At 45.7% G+C, this 17,891-nt stretch overlaps 1 protein-coding gene across 1 annotated transcript; it reads left to right on the top strand.

Moving 5' to 3' along the window:
• LOC144274137 (butyrophilin subfamily 1 member A1-like) lies at positions 1-15,491 on the top strand. The gene is made up of 8 exons (XM_077832783.1): positions 1-52; positions 1,029-1,133; positions 2,730-3,077; positions 3,719-4,000; positions 4,944-5,048; positions 5,771-5,791; positions 12,454-12,486; positions 14,230-15,491. The coding sequence occupies exons 1-8, from the start codon at positions 1-3 to the stop codon at positions 14,745-14,747; spliced, it is 1,464 nt and encodes a 487-aa protein (XP_077688909.1). The 3' UTR covers positions 14,748-15,491.
• Positions 15,492-17,891: the final 2,400 nt, after the last annotated feature.

Below are 17,891 nucleotides of genomic sequence, written 5' to 3'. Positions count from 1 at the left end.
ATGCCAGGGAGAGCTCAAAACGGTCCCAAAGCTGATTTCCAGGAGTCATCAGGTAGGTGAGCTTCTGTCACTTGAATACTCTCTCTGCTGCTCTTTGATAGCTCCTACGAGACATTTAGTCTTTGGGTGAATAAATAGCTGCGAAATGATCCAGTAATCCCAGATAAATGTATCTGACTCTGAATATAAACTTTGCTTTTGAACTATATATTCCAAATTTTATCTGAGCGATTTTGTTTCCTCCCCTTTCATTGGAATTTAACACCAGTGTATTGTGGCTATTCAATGTAAGAATTTTTTGTCTTTCCTCTTTATATTTTATTCAGGAAAACTGGACCTGATCCTGCTCTCAATGCATTCAAAGGGAGTCTGGCTATGAATTAACTTATTGTAGATTTCTGTTTTGAAAAGTAAGTTACAAATGCTTGCAAATCCAACTTTTTGGGCAGCCTCTTTCTCTGTTATCTCTGATACTTGATAATTCTGTTTATGGGACTAAATCATTTTGCCTCTGATATGTTGAAAGAAAAGAAATGGGTAAAAAACAAAGAATCTTTCTCTCTCATACACAAACACACATGCATCCGATGAAGTGAGCTGTAGCCCATGAAAGCTTATGCTCAAATAAATTTGTTAGTCTCTAAGGTGCCACAAGTCCTCCTTTTCTTTTTGCGAATACAGACTAACATGGCTGCTTCTCTGAAACCTGACAAACACACACTGTTTCTCATTCCTTAAAACTTTTTTCTCCATTGATGGAATTACTACCAACTTCTACACGGATCTTACTTTTTTTAATGTGGATTTTGTAGGGATGGGACAAATTCAGACTCATAAAGGAAACACATATTCAGTTTATTTAAATGGCTGTTCTAACTACGTAATATGAAAAAGTTCACTTAATAATGCATTTATTCCTTTCTTATTTAATGTGTCCTCTTTAATGTTTGACTTTAATGATTTCCTGTTAGTCTCAGTGTTATGTTCACTAAGATGAGTTTTCTTTCCTCCTTCTTCCCGTTGTCTAGGTCAAGTTACAGTGCAGATGAAGGTTTACTCATCCTGCCACAGCTCCCTTCTCCCTGGGATTATCATTTGCTTCCTTACCTGTTCTGTTCACAGGATGGGATCAGGTAGGAATTCGCCCCGTGGCTGCTGTTTCTTAGAGAATTTATTGAGGCTCCTGAAGTGTCTGAACAACATGCTCCACTCAGAGTCAATGTAACTACTCCCGGTGTGTAAATGTAACCACGCAACAAGATCAGCACCTTCATTATCCATTGTTTGCTCTCATTCTGTTGCTGCTGCGGGGTTATTTTATTTGCTCCTGGGATAGGGCTCAGGTCTGTTTCTTCACACGAGTCTCTTGAAAAGGTTGTCAAGGATGCCCAGAGCATTGACTGGACACTTGTTGAAGAGTTTAACCATAACAAGAATAATTCATAAAGTACATAAATTATCTTAGAGGATCTGAGATATCCAGAGATCGGAGCCATAGTTAGAGCCCCACATGTGCACAAAAATGAAATAAGAACTAGAATATCTGAGAGAGGCTGGGGACAGGTATCAATACCTGATGGTGTGGGCCCCTGGTGAGGGCCCTACATGACAATTGCGCCGCCTCCTCTCTCCACTGTGGAATATCGGAGCTCGTTTTGATTCCACTAGGAGTCTATTTGGGGGAGGGAGCTCAGTGGTTTGAGCATTGGGCTGCGAAACCCAGGGTTGTGAGTTTAATCCATGAGGGGGCCATTTAGGGACCTGGGGCAAAAATTGCGGATTGGTCCCCCTTTGAGCAGGGGGTTGGACTAGATGACCTCCTGAGGTCCCTTCCAACCCTGATATTCTATGTCATGTGACTTTTTTTATTGGGCCTGTTAGCTAATACATATATGTTAGGTGTAGTATACACCACCTTATTATTAGGTATTATATGCACAGTAATTCTCTCTTTACATGTGGTGCTGGGAAATTAACGGAATGTATTATGCTCTTCTAACAATTCTGTTCACCCACATCAAATATCCCACCAAACTTTGCTAAAGTTAAGTTAGTGTTCACGGTAGAACATCAGAAGCCTATCAAAGCCAAGAGACATGAATGGCATGTCCTAGCAGTGGCTGGGATGTACGTGTGCTCCCACCTGGTTTGGAATGTTCTGTCCGAAACAGCAATAAGGAACGTACAGAACAAGATTAAGAAGTGGGGGGTTGGAGGGGGTGACGGATAAAGTGCTTTTTCACTTGCAAACACCCCTGGTATAAATATAAGTGGTATTGGTGGTGCATTTTTGAAGCACAATTTCTGTGTAAGGTGAGCACACTGCAAGGTAAGGATTGCTTTCCAGAAGGAGGATATGTATGTCTCCTTTTCATAGTGTACTGATTTGTCCTTAGGCAATACATTTGGCAACGTTTGGTTAATTGGTCTCTTGATCATATGAAGTATTGAACCACAATAGTTCAACAGTTGCCTAGAGCAATAGGCCTAGATCTCAGGAGCGCCTTGGGTGGAAGAACACCAGATATGGCCCACCAACCCTCCCCTTATTCCTGGTGAGGACCAGCAAATCTCATGCCAATGTCAGTAAGCGTGTCAATTTGAGAGCACTTAGAAAAAGGGGCTACTTGAATAGCTTGTCTCAACTATACACCGAGCATGTCCATTCCCAGTTCTCTGCCTCACCAAGGTTGTTGTTGTTGTTATTGCTGTCCCGGTGCATTTTCCAGCAAAATTCACGGTGATTGGACCCCCTGACCCTGTCGCTGCCATCCTGGGTCAGGAAGCTGTGTTCCCCTGTCACCTGTCCCCCCGGATGAGCGCTGCAAACATGGAGGTGAGATGGTTCCGACCTGAATTTGTATCCTTTGTGCACCTGTACCGTGATGGGAAGGATCAGTATGAAGGGCAGATGCCAGAGTATGAGGGAAGGACAGAGCTTTTGAAAGCCGGACTCACAGATGGAAATGTTCCCTTGAGGATTCTCAATATCAGACCCTCTGATGAAGGACAATACCACTGCTTTGTTCAAGATGGTACTTTTTATGAAGAAACCGTATTGGAACTGCGGGTAGCAGGTCAGTACCTTGTGTCAGTTTTAACTGTGTGTGGTCTGCAGGCTTTGTTCTTTCCTATCACAACAGCTGTGACTCCTTGCTTGTGAAATATTTTGCAGTAACACAGTGTATCTAACTTTCAGCAAACAGCCACTTTCATACTTGGGAAAATATGCTGAAAACTTTCCCGACGTGTTATTAAACACATTTTCAGGATGGGCAAGGCACTTTCTTGCCCAGTCTTGATTGACTCCCAAAGGGGTCTTTAATTAAGAGGGAAAGGCCTTCTGGACACATAAAGCCTTCCAATTGCTCTGCAGTGGTTTCTAGGATGTGTGGCTAAGGTGGGGCTGCCAGACTTTTATGGCCTTCTTATGGGTTGGTTGTTATGTAGGGGTGTAGTTAAAATCAAATGCAGCCTTATTTGCTGAGACTCTATAGTGGTGATGGTGGTGATGGGGAGCTACATATTAACCACTCTTAGACAAGACTGAGTATTCATTTATCCCCTCATTTATCCAGTATTCATTTATCCCTTCTCCTGACTACCCCCGTGAACAAGTGCTTTCTAGTGTGAGTAAGGGATCCACAAACTGTCCCTCATCCCTTCTGCTTTATAAATTAATTCATGGAATTGACACCTTTATGTGTTTTCCCCTTAGGTCTGGGCTCTGCTCCTCTCATCTCTGTGGAGGGTCACCAGGATGGAGGGATCCGGGTGGTTTGTCAATCAGCTGGCTGGTACCCAGAGCCTGAGGTGCTGTGGAAAGATTTCAATGGGCAGCATTTACCATCACTCTCTGAAACAAAATCCCGTGGCGATAACAACCTGTTTGAAACAGAAACTGCTCTCATTGTAACAGAACATTCAAACCAAAACTTGTCCTGTTGCATCAGGAACACCGTTCTCAATCAAGACAAGGAATCAGCCGTTTATATAGCAGGTCAGTCACCATCCAAACCCCACACTGAACTCACCACCACCAGAAACCAAACAAAACATAGGAAGAAAAGAACGGAAACATCTGTGGTGGATATTTCAGAATCCACGTACAAACACAGAAAATAGGAGACTGGTATATTTACGGGATCACAGTTTAGGTAATTTGATTCCCTTAGTTGTGAGTATTCAGAAAATCAAAGTTTGGGATTTCATGTAAATTTAATGTGAAGTCTGACTTTCCTGATACTAGCCTGCACGCATGTATGCACACACACAAAAATCTTCCAGCATTTTTTAGAAGAAATGTTCACTCAATCCACTGACACAATATGATCCTGCAACCTTAACTTCACCTCAGTGATTTTTCTGAATGTGGTAAGTTTTGTCATGTAGCTTCTTTGTGATCTTGTTGCTGCACCAACTCATTGTTCATTGCTTGTTGTGGGAAACGTCACCTACGTCATGTGATGTTGTTTCTAATGACATTCAGTTGGACTTGTGCTTCTTACATCACTTTGGTCAAGATCCACAAATGGACTCATTTTACCCTCGTGTAGTGGTGCGGTGGTCGTCCCTCCCACTCTGGATTGGAGGGAGGCCACACCGCCTCACTATACCACTGGGATTGCTGCCTAGTCTCAGGGGAAATTAGCAAACTGATGTTAGCATCCCAACCGGTGTAATGGGGCTGAACCCCAAATAGTCCAGGGGTTCCGGCCCTTAGGCAGGAACAGGGCCTCCCTGGAGTGTGTATGCTCTGGCCCTTAGGCAGGGGCCAGAGCAAACCCAGCGATCTACACATTTTTGTGTAGTGTACACATGGCCATTCTTTCACTCTTGTCTTGCACAAATCCTGCTGGGCACCATTTATGTATTTGTATGAAATAAAAACATCTGACTGTAATCAGCCAAATTAAGACAAGTTCTGGTGTTTTGTTTTTCAGATCTCTTTTTCCCGAGGGTGAATCCCTTGATGGCGACTTTGAGTGTGATCCTGGTAGTTTTGTTTGCTTTCATTGGCCTCACTGTTTATCTCTTTAAAATGAAAGGTAAATATCAGAGGAAGAAATATACTGTAAATAAAGATTTTGTTCTAATAAATAAATTAGAGCAATTTAGGAATTTAATATTAAAAGAAGGTGTGATCTGCTGATCTTGTCCTGTATAAAGAAGAAGAATGCATGTGAATTTATTGATAGAGGGTGGTGGGGAGGGCTGTGGGGGGGAGAGCGGAAGAGGACTGTGTGTGTAGGGAGTGGGGAGTAGAATAGGAGAGAGGAGAGTCTTGGGCAATAGAACTGAGTCAGAGAATCGGATCATAGCAGATACATCTGTGTTCTGCTTGGTCCTTCATCTCCCTCTGCTGCTAGTTCTCCGGAGATTACCACTGTCTGTCTCTGGTCCCACTTGAGAGAAGGTTCTGCAAAGCCTAGCCTCTCATATTTGTCCTTCAAATCTCTTTTCTGCTGATAAAGTGTAGTGCACCCGGACATTACAGTGAGAGGCCCTGTAGAAATGCCCTTGTGGTAAATCAGTAAAGAAACACATTTCTTCCTCAGTTAGGAAATTAAAAAATCATACCCACTGTCACATAACTCAGGCACAGCTGTCCTTAACCTGCTGAACTTCATCCATAAAGAATATCTGCCTGATTTCCAAATCAATCAGACTTCCTTCCTAATGAATTGTGTACCTATAGGAAGTCGTCTTCAAACACTTTTAATGAAGCAAGGAGATGATATTAATTTACATTTATTTCTGTACTTTTCAGCGAAACTTACTGAAGAAGTTGGTAAGTTTCAATTTCCCTTTTTTCCACAAATACAGACTTTGACCAAGTTACACAATTGCATATACGCTTGTTGGTTTCTCTGATTTATTTTTATTTCTGTGTGTTTGTTGGGTGGGGGAGGGTTAGTATGTGTAACAGGTTGGACCATTTCAGGGCCTGTTTGGATGTTTCCAAAGACCCTTTCCCCTTCAAAGTCCTTTGAATTAGGGGGTTAGGTCAGCATAGCTACGTGTACGAGGAGTGTAAGTTTTCAATGCAAACCAGCCTCAGTCTCAGAGTCTTTGAGAAGAATCTATAGAGATCTGGCTTGTCAATGAAGGTGTGCTGAAATGGGAATTTTCTGCATTATTTTAATGAATTTTTTGTGCCTCAGTTTCCTCTAATGTGACATTGCTATCCATTGGGGTAAAAGGACTGTTTGCTCTCAGGGCAGGCTAGAAGACATAAGTCTGGGTGCTGCTTAGTTGTCTGGGCCTTAGACCACATATCGATGGAGCATCTGAGAAAATAATGGCAAGTCCAGTCACCAGGGAGTGTAGCATCGATCAAGTGAATTCATGACAGAAGTTTAAGAACAGCTGAACCCCATGACAGGATTTATCTTCAGCCACTCCTGCTGCAGTCAGCTTGTACCCAGGGTCATGCATGGGGGGAGGGGGGTCAAGCAGAGGCACGGGGCCCCAAATAATCATCGAGGGCACAGAGCTTCTACAACCCCAGGGCTGCAGAGGCAGGGAAGAGTAACCTGCTGCCAGGGCCAGGGCGGAGGCAAGGTAAAGCGAACTCCTGCTGGTGTGGGGGAAAGAGCAAGCTCCTGTGTGGGAGGGAAGAGTGCTCTGCCAAGGTGGGCATAGGGGAAAGAGCAAAGTCCTTCCCTGGCCAGAACAGTGGGGGGAGCGAGCTCCAGGGATGGGTACAGAATGTGCCCCTCCAAAAGGGATCAAATTTAAATTTCTGCACACATCCCTGCTTGTACCTGGTCTGAAGGGCCCTTGTGAGTGGCAGAGGGTCACACGTTCTCTTCCTCCCAGTGGTTCTGTTGCAGAAATCAGCTCCTCTGAGTTTCAGCAGCCTTTTTGCTGGTTGCGGCCCCCTTCCTGTGACAACCTCTCTCTTTTGAGATCATTTCCTCCAAATGGAGCTGGCCCTGCAGGAATGAGGCCACTTGAGCCCAGAGGAGTTTTCGTCTTTTCCTGACTGGGATGGGGCTGTGCCCCAGGACAGGGTGTGTTAAACAAGTTTAATAAAATTTGGGGTAAGTCTAAATTAGATAAACTTTCCCTTTTGATGGGGAAGCAATAGAAACAAGGAAGTTGAGTAAAAATAATCACCCAGCCTTAACTTTGTATTGATGATAATGAGAAATAACACATAAGGCAAGAAAAGCTCATAAAAAATTTATAACATATTTCTGTTTATGTTTTAGTGAAACGAGATCTAGAAATTGGTAAGTGTCATTTTCTTCCTTCTGAGAAGAAATTTTTTGTACACAATTGGATCCCCCTATAGGAGCGTGATAGGGTCATCGGTGGTTATGTGACCTAGTGGTTAGCACACTTAGTGCCCCCTCCCAGTGGGCAGATCTTGCAGTCCTGGCCCTCTTTGAATCAGAAGGGCAGGGAGGTGGGCAGTGGAAGGGGAGCCTGGGCCCACCCACTCTTCTGGGCTCTGAGCCAGGGCCTTAGGAGGTTCAACAGTGTCTGGTCCCCAAAGTTGTTTTCCGAGTTGCCCTCCCTGGGTCACTTCCAACCAACTGCTGGTCTCCCCCGGTTCCAATCCAAAATAAGGTGAAAAGAAAAAGAAAAGGCAATGAAACCATCAGCCCTGATGGGGCTAAGTATACGGTCAGTCCTTTGTCAGGAGCCTTCAGGGCAGGTCTGTCCTCCTCCCCAGCCTCTCCCGTCTGAGCTGGGTTGCTCCCTTTCCAGCCCTCTCTCCAATTGAAGCATGCTCTGCAGGGCTGGATGTGCGGGGCTACCTGGGCCCAGTACTGTCCTTTCACCACGTGAGACGCAGTGTGGGGTTTGTATACTCCCTCGCCCACCCTCCCTCTCAGACCCTGGGCTGGGGTGTCCTGGGGCCAGTTCATGTCCCCACCATCCTGTGAAAAAGAAGTCCACGCTTTTACCACCCGAAAGCTGTATGGCTTCATTGAGTGAAGCCACTGAATAATGCCTGGATTATGGCCTGTCACTGAGCGCAGCCAGTGGATTGGTGCACAGTCAGTTACTAGGTGGAAGGGCTAACCCTACAAGTAAGGGCATCAGTGGCTCATTTCACCTCCAGGGCCTCCTTCTTGATGACTGATTAGGCTACCTCCTGTGGAAATAGCTTCCTGCTGGGATAGAGAACAGGGTGTTCTTCTTCTCCCAATGCCTGACATGGGTGCAGTGTCCTTAACCTGGTCTGTCAACTGGGCAGCCATGGTAGCAAAGTTCGGGATGAACTGTCAATAGTATCCTGCTAATCCCATAAACCACCGGACTTGCTACTTTGTGAAAGGGACGGGGCAGCCCACTAAGACTTTTGTACCAAAGGTCGTATCTCCCCCTCCCCCACCCCGCCCCCCACTCCCCTGACATCCTTCCCTAGGTAAGTGACTTCTTGGGTGGGCAGCTGACACTTGGTTGGGTTGGCCGTCAAACCCGCCTCTTTGAGAGCCCCAGATACCTCAGGGACATGCTCCATACGCTCGTCCCAGCTCTCCCTGCAGATGATGATATCGTCCGTGTAGGTGGCCGTGTCGGATCCCTGCAGCCGCAGCACTCTGTCCATTGGCTGCTGGAAAGTGGCAGCGGCCCCATGTCGTCCCAAGGGCATGGTTCTAAACTGCTGTACTCCATCGTCGGCAGATTGATTAATTGTTGTGGCGTTGTTTGCTTTAAATTTACCCTTTTTATTTATTTTTGCATTATTAAACCTGTTTTTTTTTTGGTTGCTTACTTGTTTTTTATGATTATTCTCATGGGGGGAGGGAATATGAATTTATAAAATGTGGGGAATGACTAACCTGGGTAAGTTTCACACAAAAAGCTAATTTGATTAACTGGTAAGCAATAGAGTAATTGGATTTGTTTAGTTCGGAGAAGAGAAGGCTGAGGGGGGACGGGATAACAGTTTTCAAGTACATCAAAGGTTGTTACAAGGAGGAGGGAAGTAAATTGTTGTCATTAACCTCTGAGGATAGGACAAGAAGCAGGGGCTTAAATTGCCATGAGGAAGGTTTAGGTTAGACATTAGGAAAAACTTCCTAACTGGCAGAGTAAGTAATAAATGGAATAAAGGAGGATGTGGAATCTCCATCTTTGGAGACTTTTAAGAGCAGGTTAGACAAACACCTGTCGGGGATGGTCTAGATAATATTTAGTCCTGCCACGAGTGCAGGGGATTAGACTTCCAGTCCTAGGATTCTATGATTCTAATAGAATCACAGAGTTTATGAGCAGAAGAGACGACCAGATCATCTAGTCTGACCTCCTTAAGAGGCAGCGGAATAGAAAAAATTTCTAAGCCTTATTTATCACATTGATGATAATGAGAAATAAAACATAAGAAAAGGGAAACACCTAACAAACAATTTGTGTATTTCTGCTTCATTTTTAGGCAAACGAAATATAGAAATTGGTAAGTGTCATTATCCTTCCTCTGACAAGAAATTTTTTGTATGAAATTGGATCCTCATGTGGGGGTTTGTTTAATTGTTGTGGAGTTGTTTGATTTTCAATTGAACATTTACAATTCAGTTGCAACATTTAACCTGTTTTTGTTTGTCTGCGTGTTTGTTTTTTTATTTATTATTATTTTTTGGTTGAGGGAGGTTACAGTAACGTGATAAAATGTGGGAAGGAGGCACTAAATTGGAGAGATTTCACACCAAAATTTAATTTGAAAAACTAATAAACAATAGAGTCACAGAGTTTAAGACCAGAAGGAACCACTTGTCCCTCTCTTGTCTGACGTCCTGAAGAAGAGAAATAAAACCTAAGAAAAGGGAAACGCCTAACAAATGTATATATTATTTCTCTTTAATTTTTAGACCTACGAGATAAAGAAATAAGTAAGTGTCATTCTCCTTCCTCTGACAAGAAACTTTTTGTACCAGTTTGGATCCTCATGTGGAAGTTTGTTTTCCAATGGAACTTTCAAAATTGTTGCAATATGAAATCTTTTATGTTTGTTTGCTTGCTTTTTATTATTACTAGAATTATTTTGGGGGCAGACAGGGGTTTGTTTTGTAATGTAACTTTAATCAATGTGGGGAAAGACTAAACTGAATGAATTTCACAGCAAAAGCTAATATGAAAAATTGATAAGCCATAGAATCATAGAGTCACACAGTTTAAGAACAGAAGAAATGACTGGCTCCTCTAATCTGACCTCCTCCAGCGGAGATTGAATAGAAAAAAATATCTCTCAGCCTTAATTTTCATATTGATGAGAAAGCGAAATAAAACATAAGAAAAGGGGAAGTCCTAACAAACAATATGTGTCTGTCGGTTTGCTTTTCAGGCAAAAGAGATACAGAAATTGGTAAGTGTCATTATCCTTTCTCTGACAAGAAAATTTTAATACCAAATTGGATCCTCATGTGGGAGCTGGTTTAATTGTGGTGGGGTTGTGTGCTTTTAAATTTAACTTTTACAATTTTGTTGCAATATTAAACTTTTTTTTTGTTTGCTTACTTGCTTTTTATTATTATTCTTTTGTGGGGGGTATTGTAACTTAACAAAATGTAGGGAAAGACTAAACTGGATAAATTTCTTGCAAAAAGTTAATATGAGAAATTGATGATCAATAGAGTCATAGAGTAACAGAGTTTAAGACCAGAAGGGACCACTGGGTCCTCTAGTCTGACATTTTGAGGATGAGTTTGATGTCTTTCAGCCTTCACAGTCATACTGGTGATAAAGAAAACTGAAAACTAAGAAAAGGGAAATGCTGAACAAAAATATGTATTTATTTCTGTTTAATTTTTAGACCTACGAGATAAAGAAATAAGTAAGTATCATTGTCCTTACTCTGACAAGAACGTTTTTAAATGTAACTTTTAAAGTTCTTGCAATATGAAACCTTTTGTTTGTTTGCTTGTTGCTTTATTATGAATGATTTATTATTAATTATTATTATTTTATTATTATTATTATTCTTTTGGGGGAGGATGGCGGGTTGTTTTGTAATGTGACTCTATACTGTCTGGGGAAAGACTAAAGTGGATATATTTCACACCAATGAAAAACTGAGAAGGAATTAATTATAGAGTCACAGAGTTTAAAACCAGAAAGGGCCACTGGATCCTCTCACCTTACTGTCCTGAAGAGGAGGTTGAATAGAAACAATCTCTCAGCCTTAACATTAGTATTGATGATAAAGAGAAATAAAATATAAGTAAAGGGACACTTCTAACAAACACTATATGTATTTCTGTTTAATTTTTAGACAAACGAGATATAGAAATTGGTAAGTGTCATTGTCCTTCCTCAGACAAGCATTTATTTATTTTTGGTATCAAATTGGATCCTCATGTGGGAGCTTGTTTCATTCTTGTAGAGTTGTTCAATTTTAAATTTAACGTTTACACTTTTGTTGCAATATGACATCTTTTGGTTTCTCTCCTTTCTTTTTATGATTATTCTGGGAAGGGTTACTGTAATTCTGTAAAATATGGGGTAATGGTAAATTGGAGAGATTTCACACCAAAAGCTATTTTGAAAAACTGATAATAGAGTCACATAGAGTCACAGAGTTTAAGACCAGAAGGGACCACTGGGCCCTCTAGTCTGACATTTTGAGGATGAGTTTGATGTCTTTCAGCCTTCACTGTCATATTGGTGATAAAGAAAGCTAAAAAATAAGAAAAGGGAAATGCCGAACAAAAATATGTATTTATTTCTGTTTAATTTTTAGCCATACGAGATAAAGAAATAAGTAAGTATCATTGTCCTTGCTCTGAGAAGAAAGTTTTTGTAACAAAATTCGATCTTTGTGTGGCAGTTTGTTTAATTGTGGTGGAGATGTTTGCTTTTAAATTTAATTTTTAAAGTTGTTGCCCTTGGAAACCCTTTTTTGTTTGTTTGCTTTTTTACTGTCATTCCTTTGGGGGATGTGGGTGGTTGCTTTTTCATGTAACTTTATAAAATATGGGGAAAGACTAGACTGGATGAATTTCACACGAAAAGCTAATTTGACAAATTGGTAAGCAATACAGTAATAAAGTGGGTAGTGGCCAAAAAAATATGGCCCAGGAGGAATTGTCAGAAGGCTCTGGTGAACTATCAGCCCCTGAGATGATTAACCTCCCTCCACACTGCAAAGTGTGGGACGTAACCAACCTGAATTAAAGTGGACCCTGGGCAATAGCCTGTACCCAAAGTCTTGCCAGCTAGCCTGGGTGTAAAACACCACCAAACTTGAGTCAGAGTTTTTGGGCTTGCACAAGTAACAGTTTGGGGAAGCAGACAAGTAAGATCCTGGGCTAACTCTGCAGTGAAGATCCACCCTGGGAGAGAGACACTCATGCAACCTAATGGAGGTTCTGATGCTTTACATTTTAGTATATGTCTGGAAGAACTTTCTTTTTCCATCAGTCATTAGTTTGTACAATATTGAATCATGCAATACGTGTTCAGATCCGCTCTCATCTCTAATTATGTGGCTGGTTTTAGGGTGGAGAAGATCTGTGGCACCTATAGAAGAAGGTAATTTAAGATCATATTTTATCAATGTCCAAATATCTGTTCCCATGAGGCAATGTGCCCCTTTTTTCCTCGAATGTGGGGGTTGATGTGATCGTTCAGGGCAGACCTCCCCAGCACCCGGCATTTCACTGTGCATCATGAGGCAGGGTTTGTGCCTATGTCCTACCACACCATACTGAATCGACATCATATTGCATCTACTCTTCCTTCCCCTCCACTGCCAGCATGTGCGCTGCACCCTGCAGAGATCTGAGACTGCAGCTCCTACTCATTGTACAGATCCAGTCCACAGCCACTTCTCCAGGGGCAGTTTGTTTAATCTTCCTGTGCTGATGGCTGATCTCCAGTGTCTCCCTGTGTCTTCCTTCATCTTTTTCCCATTGAAGAAAGCCAGGAGCTCTGCAGTGACCCCACACTGATGGGGTGAGCAGGGACTGTGTCTGTGTGAGACCCTTGCTCCAGCCTCAAGCCTTGATCACAGAGAAGGGTTCCCTTGGGTCCATTATAAAGATGTAGGAAGCTCCTATGATCAGAGCTGTGAGCTTGTCTCTTTTCTCTTCTCTCTATCCACCATGACCCAGGTATGCTCCTGTCTCTGGTAAACAGGACGTCACTTCAGTCTCCACATCACTGGCATGACCCTCTCCTTATTTCCACCTGCCACCTGTTCCACACATCCTCCTAGTGGCGGATTAGCCACTGGGCTAACAGGGCCTGTGCCCAGGGGCCCCAGCCAATTGGGCGGCCCCAGAAAAATGGACGCCTCTGGGCCCCAACCTGTTCTGCCTGCCCAGCAGTCCTGCCAAGGAGCAGGGTCAGAGCTCAAGGGCTTGCCCCACTCCACCCACCTGGCACTTCAGCCGGGGAGTGAAGTTGGGGGTGCAGGGGCTTGCCCTGCTATCCGGCTGGAGCGCCAGGTGGGCGGAGTGTGGCAAGCCCCTGTGCCCTGACCCCATTTCCCTGGAAGAAGCGCAGGGGGGGATGGCGGACTTCAGGGAGAAGAGGTCGGGAGAAGCCCCCACTTGCTCTGGCCCAGGGCCTCACAAAACCCTAATTTGCCCCTGCTCCCCCCACACGCATTGCTTCTGCCTCGTTCCACCATGAACCCCCTTCAGTGGTGCTGACCCCTCCCTCCCCCAGGCTACTGGACCTTTGTGCTGTGATTGCTGCTGAGCAGTGCCATTCTGGGCAGGTTCAGTCCTGGTAGCGTGTGGCCTGTTGCTGTCCGAGCTGTGACATTTCAGAGCAGGCCGGGTGCAGTGGGGAGGCCCCACAGCAAAGTCCAGCACAGGGGGAGCTGGGACACAGTGAGATTGAAGGTGGGGTGCGGGGAGGCTCTGCCAATGTTCACTGAGTTGTACCATCTGCTGGGGCTGCCAGAGTCTTTAGTCCCCTCCCTGGGGAGAGGTGGGCGCAGGAGGGGAAAGATCCTTTCACTCCATCACGGACCCGTCTCTGCATTGGGGAGGGAGCTTCCCTCTGGGGTTTAAAGCTGGTTCTTGCCTCCTCTGTTCCCTCCTCAATAAAAACTTCTGACACCTTCCTGGCTGGCAGCTGAAGAGAAAAAGACTGAGGAAGTGCAGTGACATTCCTGCTCAGTCTTAGGAGCCCAGGTCAGAGGCAGCTCCCTGGGATCCAGGCCTGTCCCAGCCAGGATGGAGCTGCTGGGGAGTGTGAGAAATGGCCCCAGCCTCCCCCAGGGCTGAGCTCTGCCCCTCACGCTCTGATTCTCTCTTTTCCTAGTGAATGTGACGCTGGATCCAGACACGGCTCAGTCCCAACTCGTCCTGTCTGAGGATGGGAAAAGTGTGAGATGGGGAGACACATGGCAGAATCTGCCCGACAACCCTGAGAGATTTGATTCTCGGGCCTGTGTGCTGGGCTGTGAGGGATTCACCGCGGAGACACATTGCTGGGAGGTGGAGGTGGGGGATGGGGAACTCTGGGCTGTGGGGGTGGCCAGAGAGTCTGTGAGGAGGAAGGGATGGATCAGCCTTAGCCCTGAGCAGGGGATCTGGGCTGTGGGGCAGTGCGGGGGGCAGTTCCGGGCTCTCACCTCCCCTGAGGCCCCTCTGCCCCTGAGCCAGGTCCCCAGCAGGATCCGGGTTTGTCTGGACTGTGACCGGTGGCAGGTGACATTTAGTGATGCTGATGATGGGGCCCCGATCTTCACTTTCCCACCAGGCTCCATCCCTGGGGAGAGAATCCGACCCTGGTTCTGGCTGGGGGTGGGGGGATCCAGGCTCAGCCTGTGTCCCTGAGACAGGGGGCGGAATATCCCACTGGGGGCCCCAAAATCAGCCTTTCTATCCTCGCATGCCCTAGTCTTTATGACCGTAGAGGACTTCTGGCTACCCAACCCTCTGGCTCCTCATCTCTATGACCCCTAGAATCTCCTCCCTGCCCTCCCTGCAGCCTCAGGGATGGAAGGGGGAGGAGGAAGAGCCCCTTGGAGCTGCCAGAGGGCCCTGAGAGACAGATATGGGGGCTGGGCAGAAGGTAGAACGAACAGTCGGATTGGGGACAGGCAGAGGTGAGGGTGGCACAGAATTAATCAATCAGGGTTTTGGGAGAAGCTGGAAGCTCTGCAGCAGCAGAGAGCGTTTTGTACAGATCTGTGTCCTTAGATCTCATTGGGGCAGCAGGAGGAGAAGGGATAAAATCAGGGGAAAGAAGGGAGCAGCCAAGGGGGAGGATCTGTGGGAGGGAGGAGAGGAGAGTGGGAGAGGAAAATAAACAGGTATCACAAGTGAGGGCTAGAAAAATGCTGAGTAGAAAAAGAGACTATGAAGGAATAGGGAGAAGGAAAGGGAGTGTGAGCGGGACGGAGAGATTTATGACATGTTACTGAAAGTGAGACTAACTCATTAATTCCCTATTAATTCCTGGCCATTGGTGCTATTTTAGTGCCATTAAGAAAACTGTTCTCAGTAGCTGGGGATCTCCTTGCCAGGCTGTGGTTATTAAGGCTCCTTCTCAGCTCTGTTTACTTACCACCTTTAGTTACTTACTGTAAATAAACCATTACAAACAATTCTTCTTGTTTGTTTCAGTTTAATGTCCCAGTTGCAGGTGCTGGGGCCAATATCATGGGATTTGCTTCCTGACTTGGTTGTGTCCCCCCTGTCCCCACAGGGAATATCGCGCCTCTAGGAGGAGAGTTTGGGTTTTACTGGGATGTGTCACTTTCCAGCCTGTGCTCTGTCTCTGTCCTGTGCACACCCGTGTCAATCTGGAATTGCTCATCTGTGCTCTGCGGAGAGGTGACTGGTTGCACAGGAGACAATCCATGAAGAGACTCAGGTGTTGCAATGCTGAGCGTCACAGGGCCCAGTTTTTAGGCAGCTAGAAAATTAGAGGGACACTGTGCCCCACAAAGCGAAGTCAGGGGCCTAAACTCCCTGTACAGTACATGGGCATCAGAGGCACCTCACAGTGCGATTCACAAAAGCCAGCTCACTCGGCAGGGAGCCATCTAAGCTAGACAAGAGGAGATGCTGACAAGGGGAGGGGTGTCCTGAGCCCTTCCCCCTGTCACAGAGAGGTTGCAGAGGGCTGCTTAGCCACCCAGAGACAGGAACCCAGCATCTGGCGTTTCTTGCTGGAATGAGGTAGGCATCTGCCTCGCTCCACATAAAAGGGGCGGGGGAATGGGTTGTGATGTCACCTGCCTTATAACTTTTACTCTCTCTGTGGTTAGAGCACTCAGCTGGCATGTGGGACAGCCAGGTCCAGTTCTCCTGTCACGCTGTCTAGAGTAGCTCATGAACATGAGGACCAACCTCAGGGCAAACAGTTACAAACCAGGGTACAAACCCCACTCTGCTTGTGAGTTCTATATTTAGATTTCACTACCATGTATTAAGTGTAAACCCCTCAATCACTAGAACAGCCTGAATGTGGAGTCACAGACAGTCCCCTTGGGTTCGCCGGTCAATCTTGCTGCTTTTCTGCCTCCTCCCCTGCTGCATCTCCCTGCTCCCCCTGCTGGGGCTGCTACATTCCCAGCAGCAGAGTCGGGGCAGCTCCTTCACACAGCCCTGGTCTACACTAGGACTTTAGGTCAAATTTAGCAGCATTAAATCGATGTAAACCTGCACCCGTCCACACGATGAAGCCCTTTATTTTGACTTAAAGGGCTCTTAAAATCGATTTCCTTACTCCACCCCTGACAAGTGGATTAGCGCTTAAATCGGCCTTGCCGGCTCGAATTTGGGGTACTGTGGACACAATTCGACGGTATTGGCCTCCGGGAGCTATCCCAGAGTGCTCCATTGTGACCGCTCTGGACAGCACTCTCAACTCAGATGCACTGGCCAGGGAGACAGGAAAAGAACCGCGAACTTTTGAATCTCATTTCCTGTTTGGCCAGCGTGGCAAGCTGCAGGTGACCATGCAGAGCTCATCAGCAGAGGTGACCATGATGGAGTCCCAGAATCGCAAAAGAGCTCCAGCATGGACCGAACGGGAGGTACGGGATCTGATCGCTGTATGGGGAGAGGAATCCGTGCTATCAGAACTCCGTTCCAGTTTTCGAAATGCCAAAACCTTTGTCAAAATCTCCCAGGGCATGAAGGACAGAGGCCATAACAGGGACCCGAAGCAGTGCCGCGTGAAACTGAAGGAGCTGAGGCAAGCCTACCAGAAAACCAGAGAGATGAACGGCCGCTCTGGGTCAGAACCCCAAACATGCCGCTTCTATGTTGAGCTGCATGCCATTTTAGGGGGTTCAGCCACCGCTACCCCAGCCGTGTTGTTTGACTCCTTCAATGGAGATGGTGGCAATACGGAAGCAGGTTTTGGGGACGAAGAAGATGATGATGATGAGGTTGTAGATAGCTCACAGCAAGGAAGCGGAGAAACCGGTTTTCCCGACAGCCAGGAACTGTTTCTCACCCTGGACCTGGAGCCAGTACCTCCCGAACCCACCCAAGGCTGCCTCCTGGACCCAGCAGGCGGAGAAGGGACCTCCGGTGAGTGTACCTTTTAAAATACTATACATGGTTTAAAAGCAAGCATGTGAAAGGATTACTTTGCCCTGGCATTCGCGGCTCTCCTGGATGTACTCCCAAAGCCTTTGCAAAAGGTTTCTGGGGAGGGCAGCCTTATTGCGTCCTTCATGGTAGGACACTTTACCACTCCAGGCCAGTAACACGTACTCGGGAATCATTGTAGAGTTAGCCACAGGGAGGGGGGAAGGTTGAGGGGGTAGCCACGCGGTGGGGGGAGGCAAAATGCGACCTTGTAATGAAAGCACATGTGCTATGTATGTAATGTTAACAGCAAGGTTTACCCTGAAAGAGTGTAGTCACTGTTTTATAAAATGTGTCTTTTTAAATACCGCTGTCCCTTTTTTTTTCTCCACCAGCTGCATGTGTTTCAATGATCACAGGATCTTCTCCTTC

Source organism: Eretmochelys imbricata, chromosome 14 (genome assembly GCF_965152235.1).
Source record: "Eretmochelys imbricata isolate rEreImb1 chromosome 14, rEreImb1.hap1, whole genome shotgun sequence".
NCBI classification, from domain to species: domain Eukaryota; kingdom Metazoa; phylum Chordata; order Testudines; family Cheloniidae; genus Eretmochelys; species Eretmochelys imbricata.
Note: the sequence above shows the minus strand (reverse complement) of the source record. Positions and strands in the feature narration are given on the sequence as shown.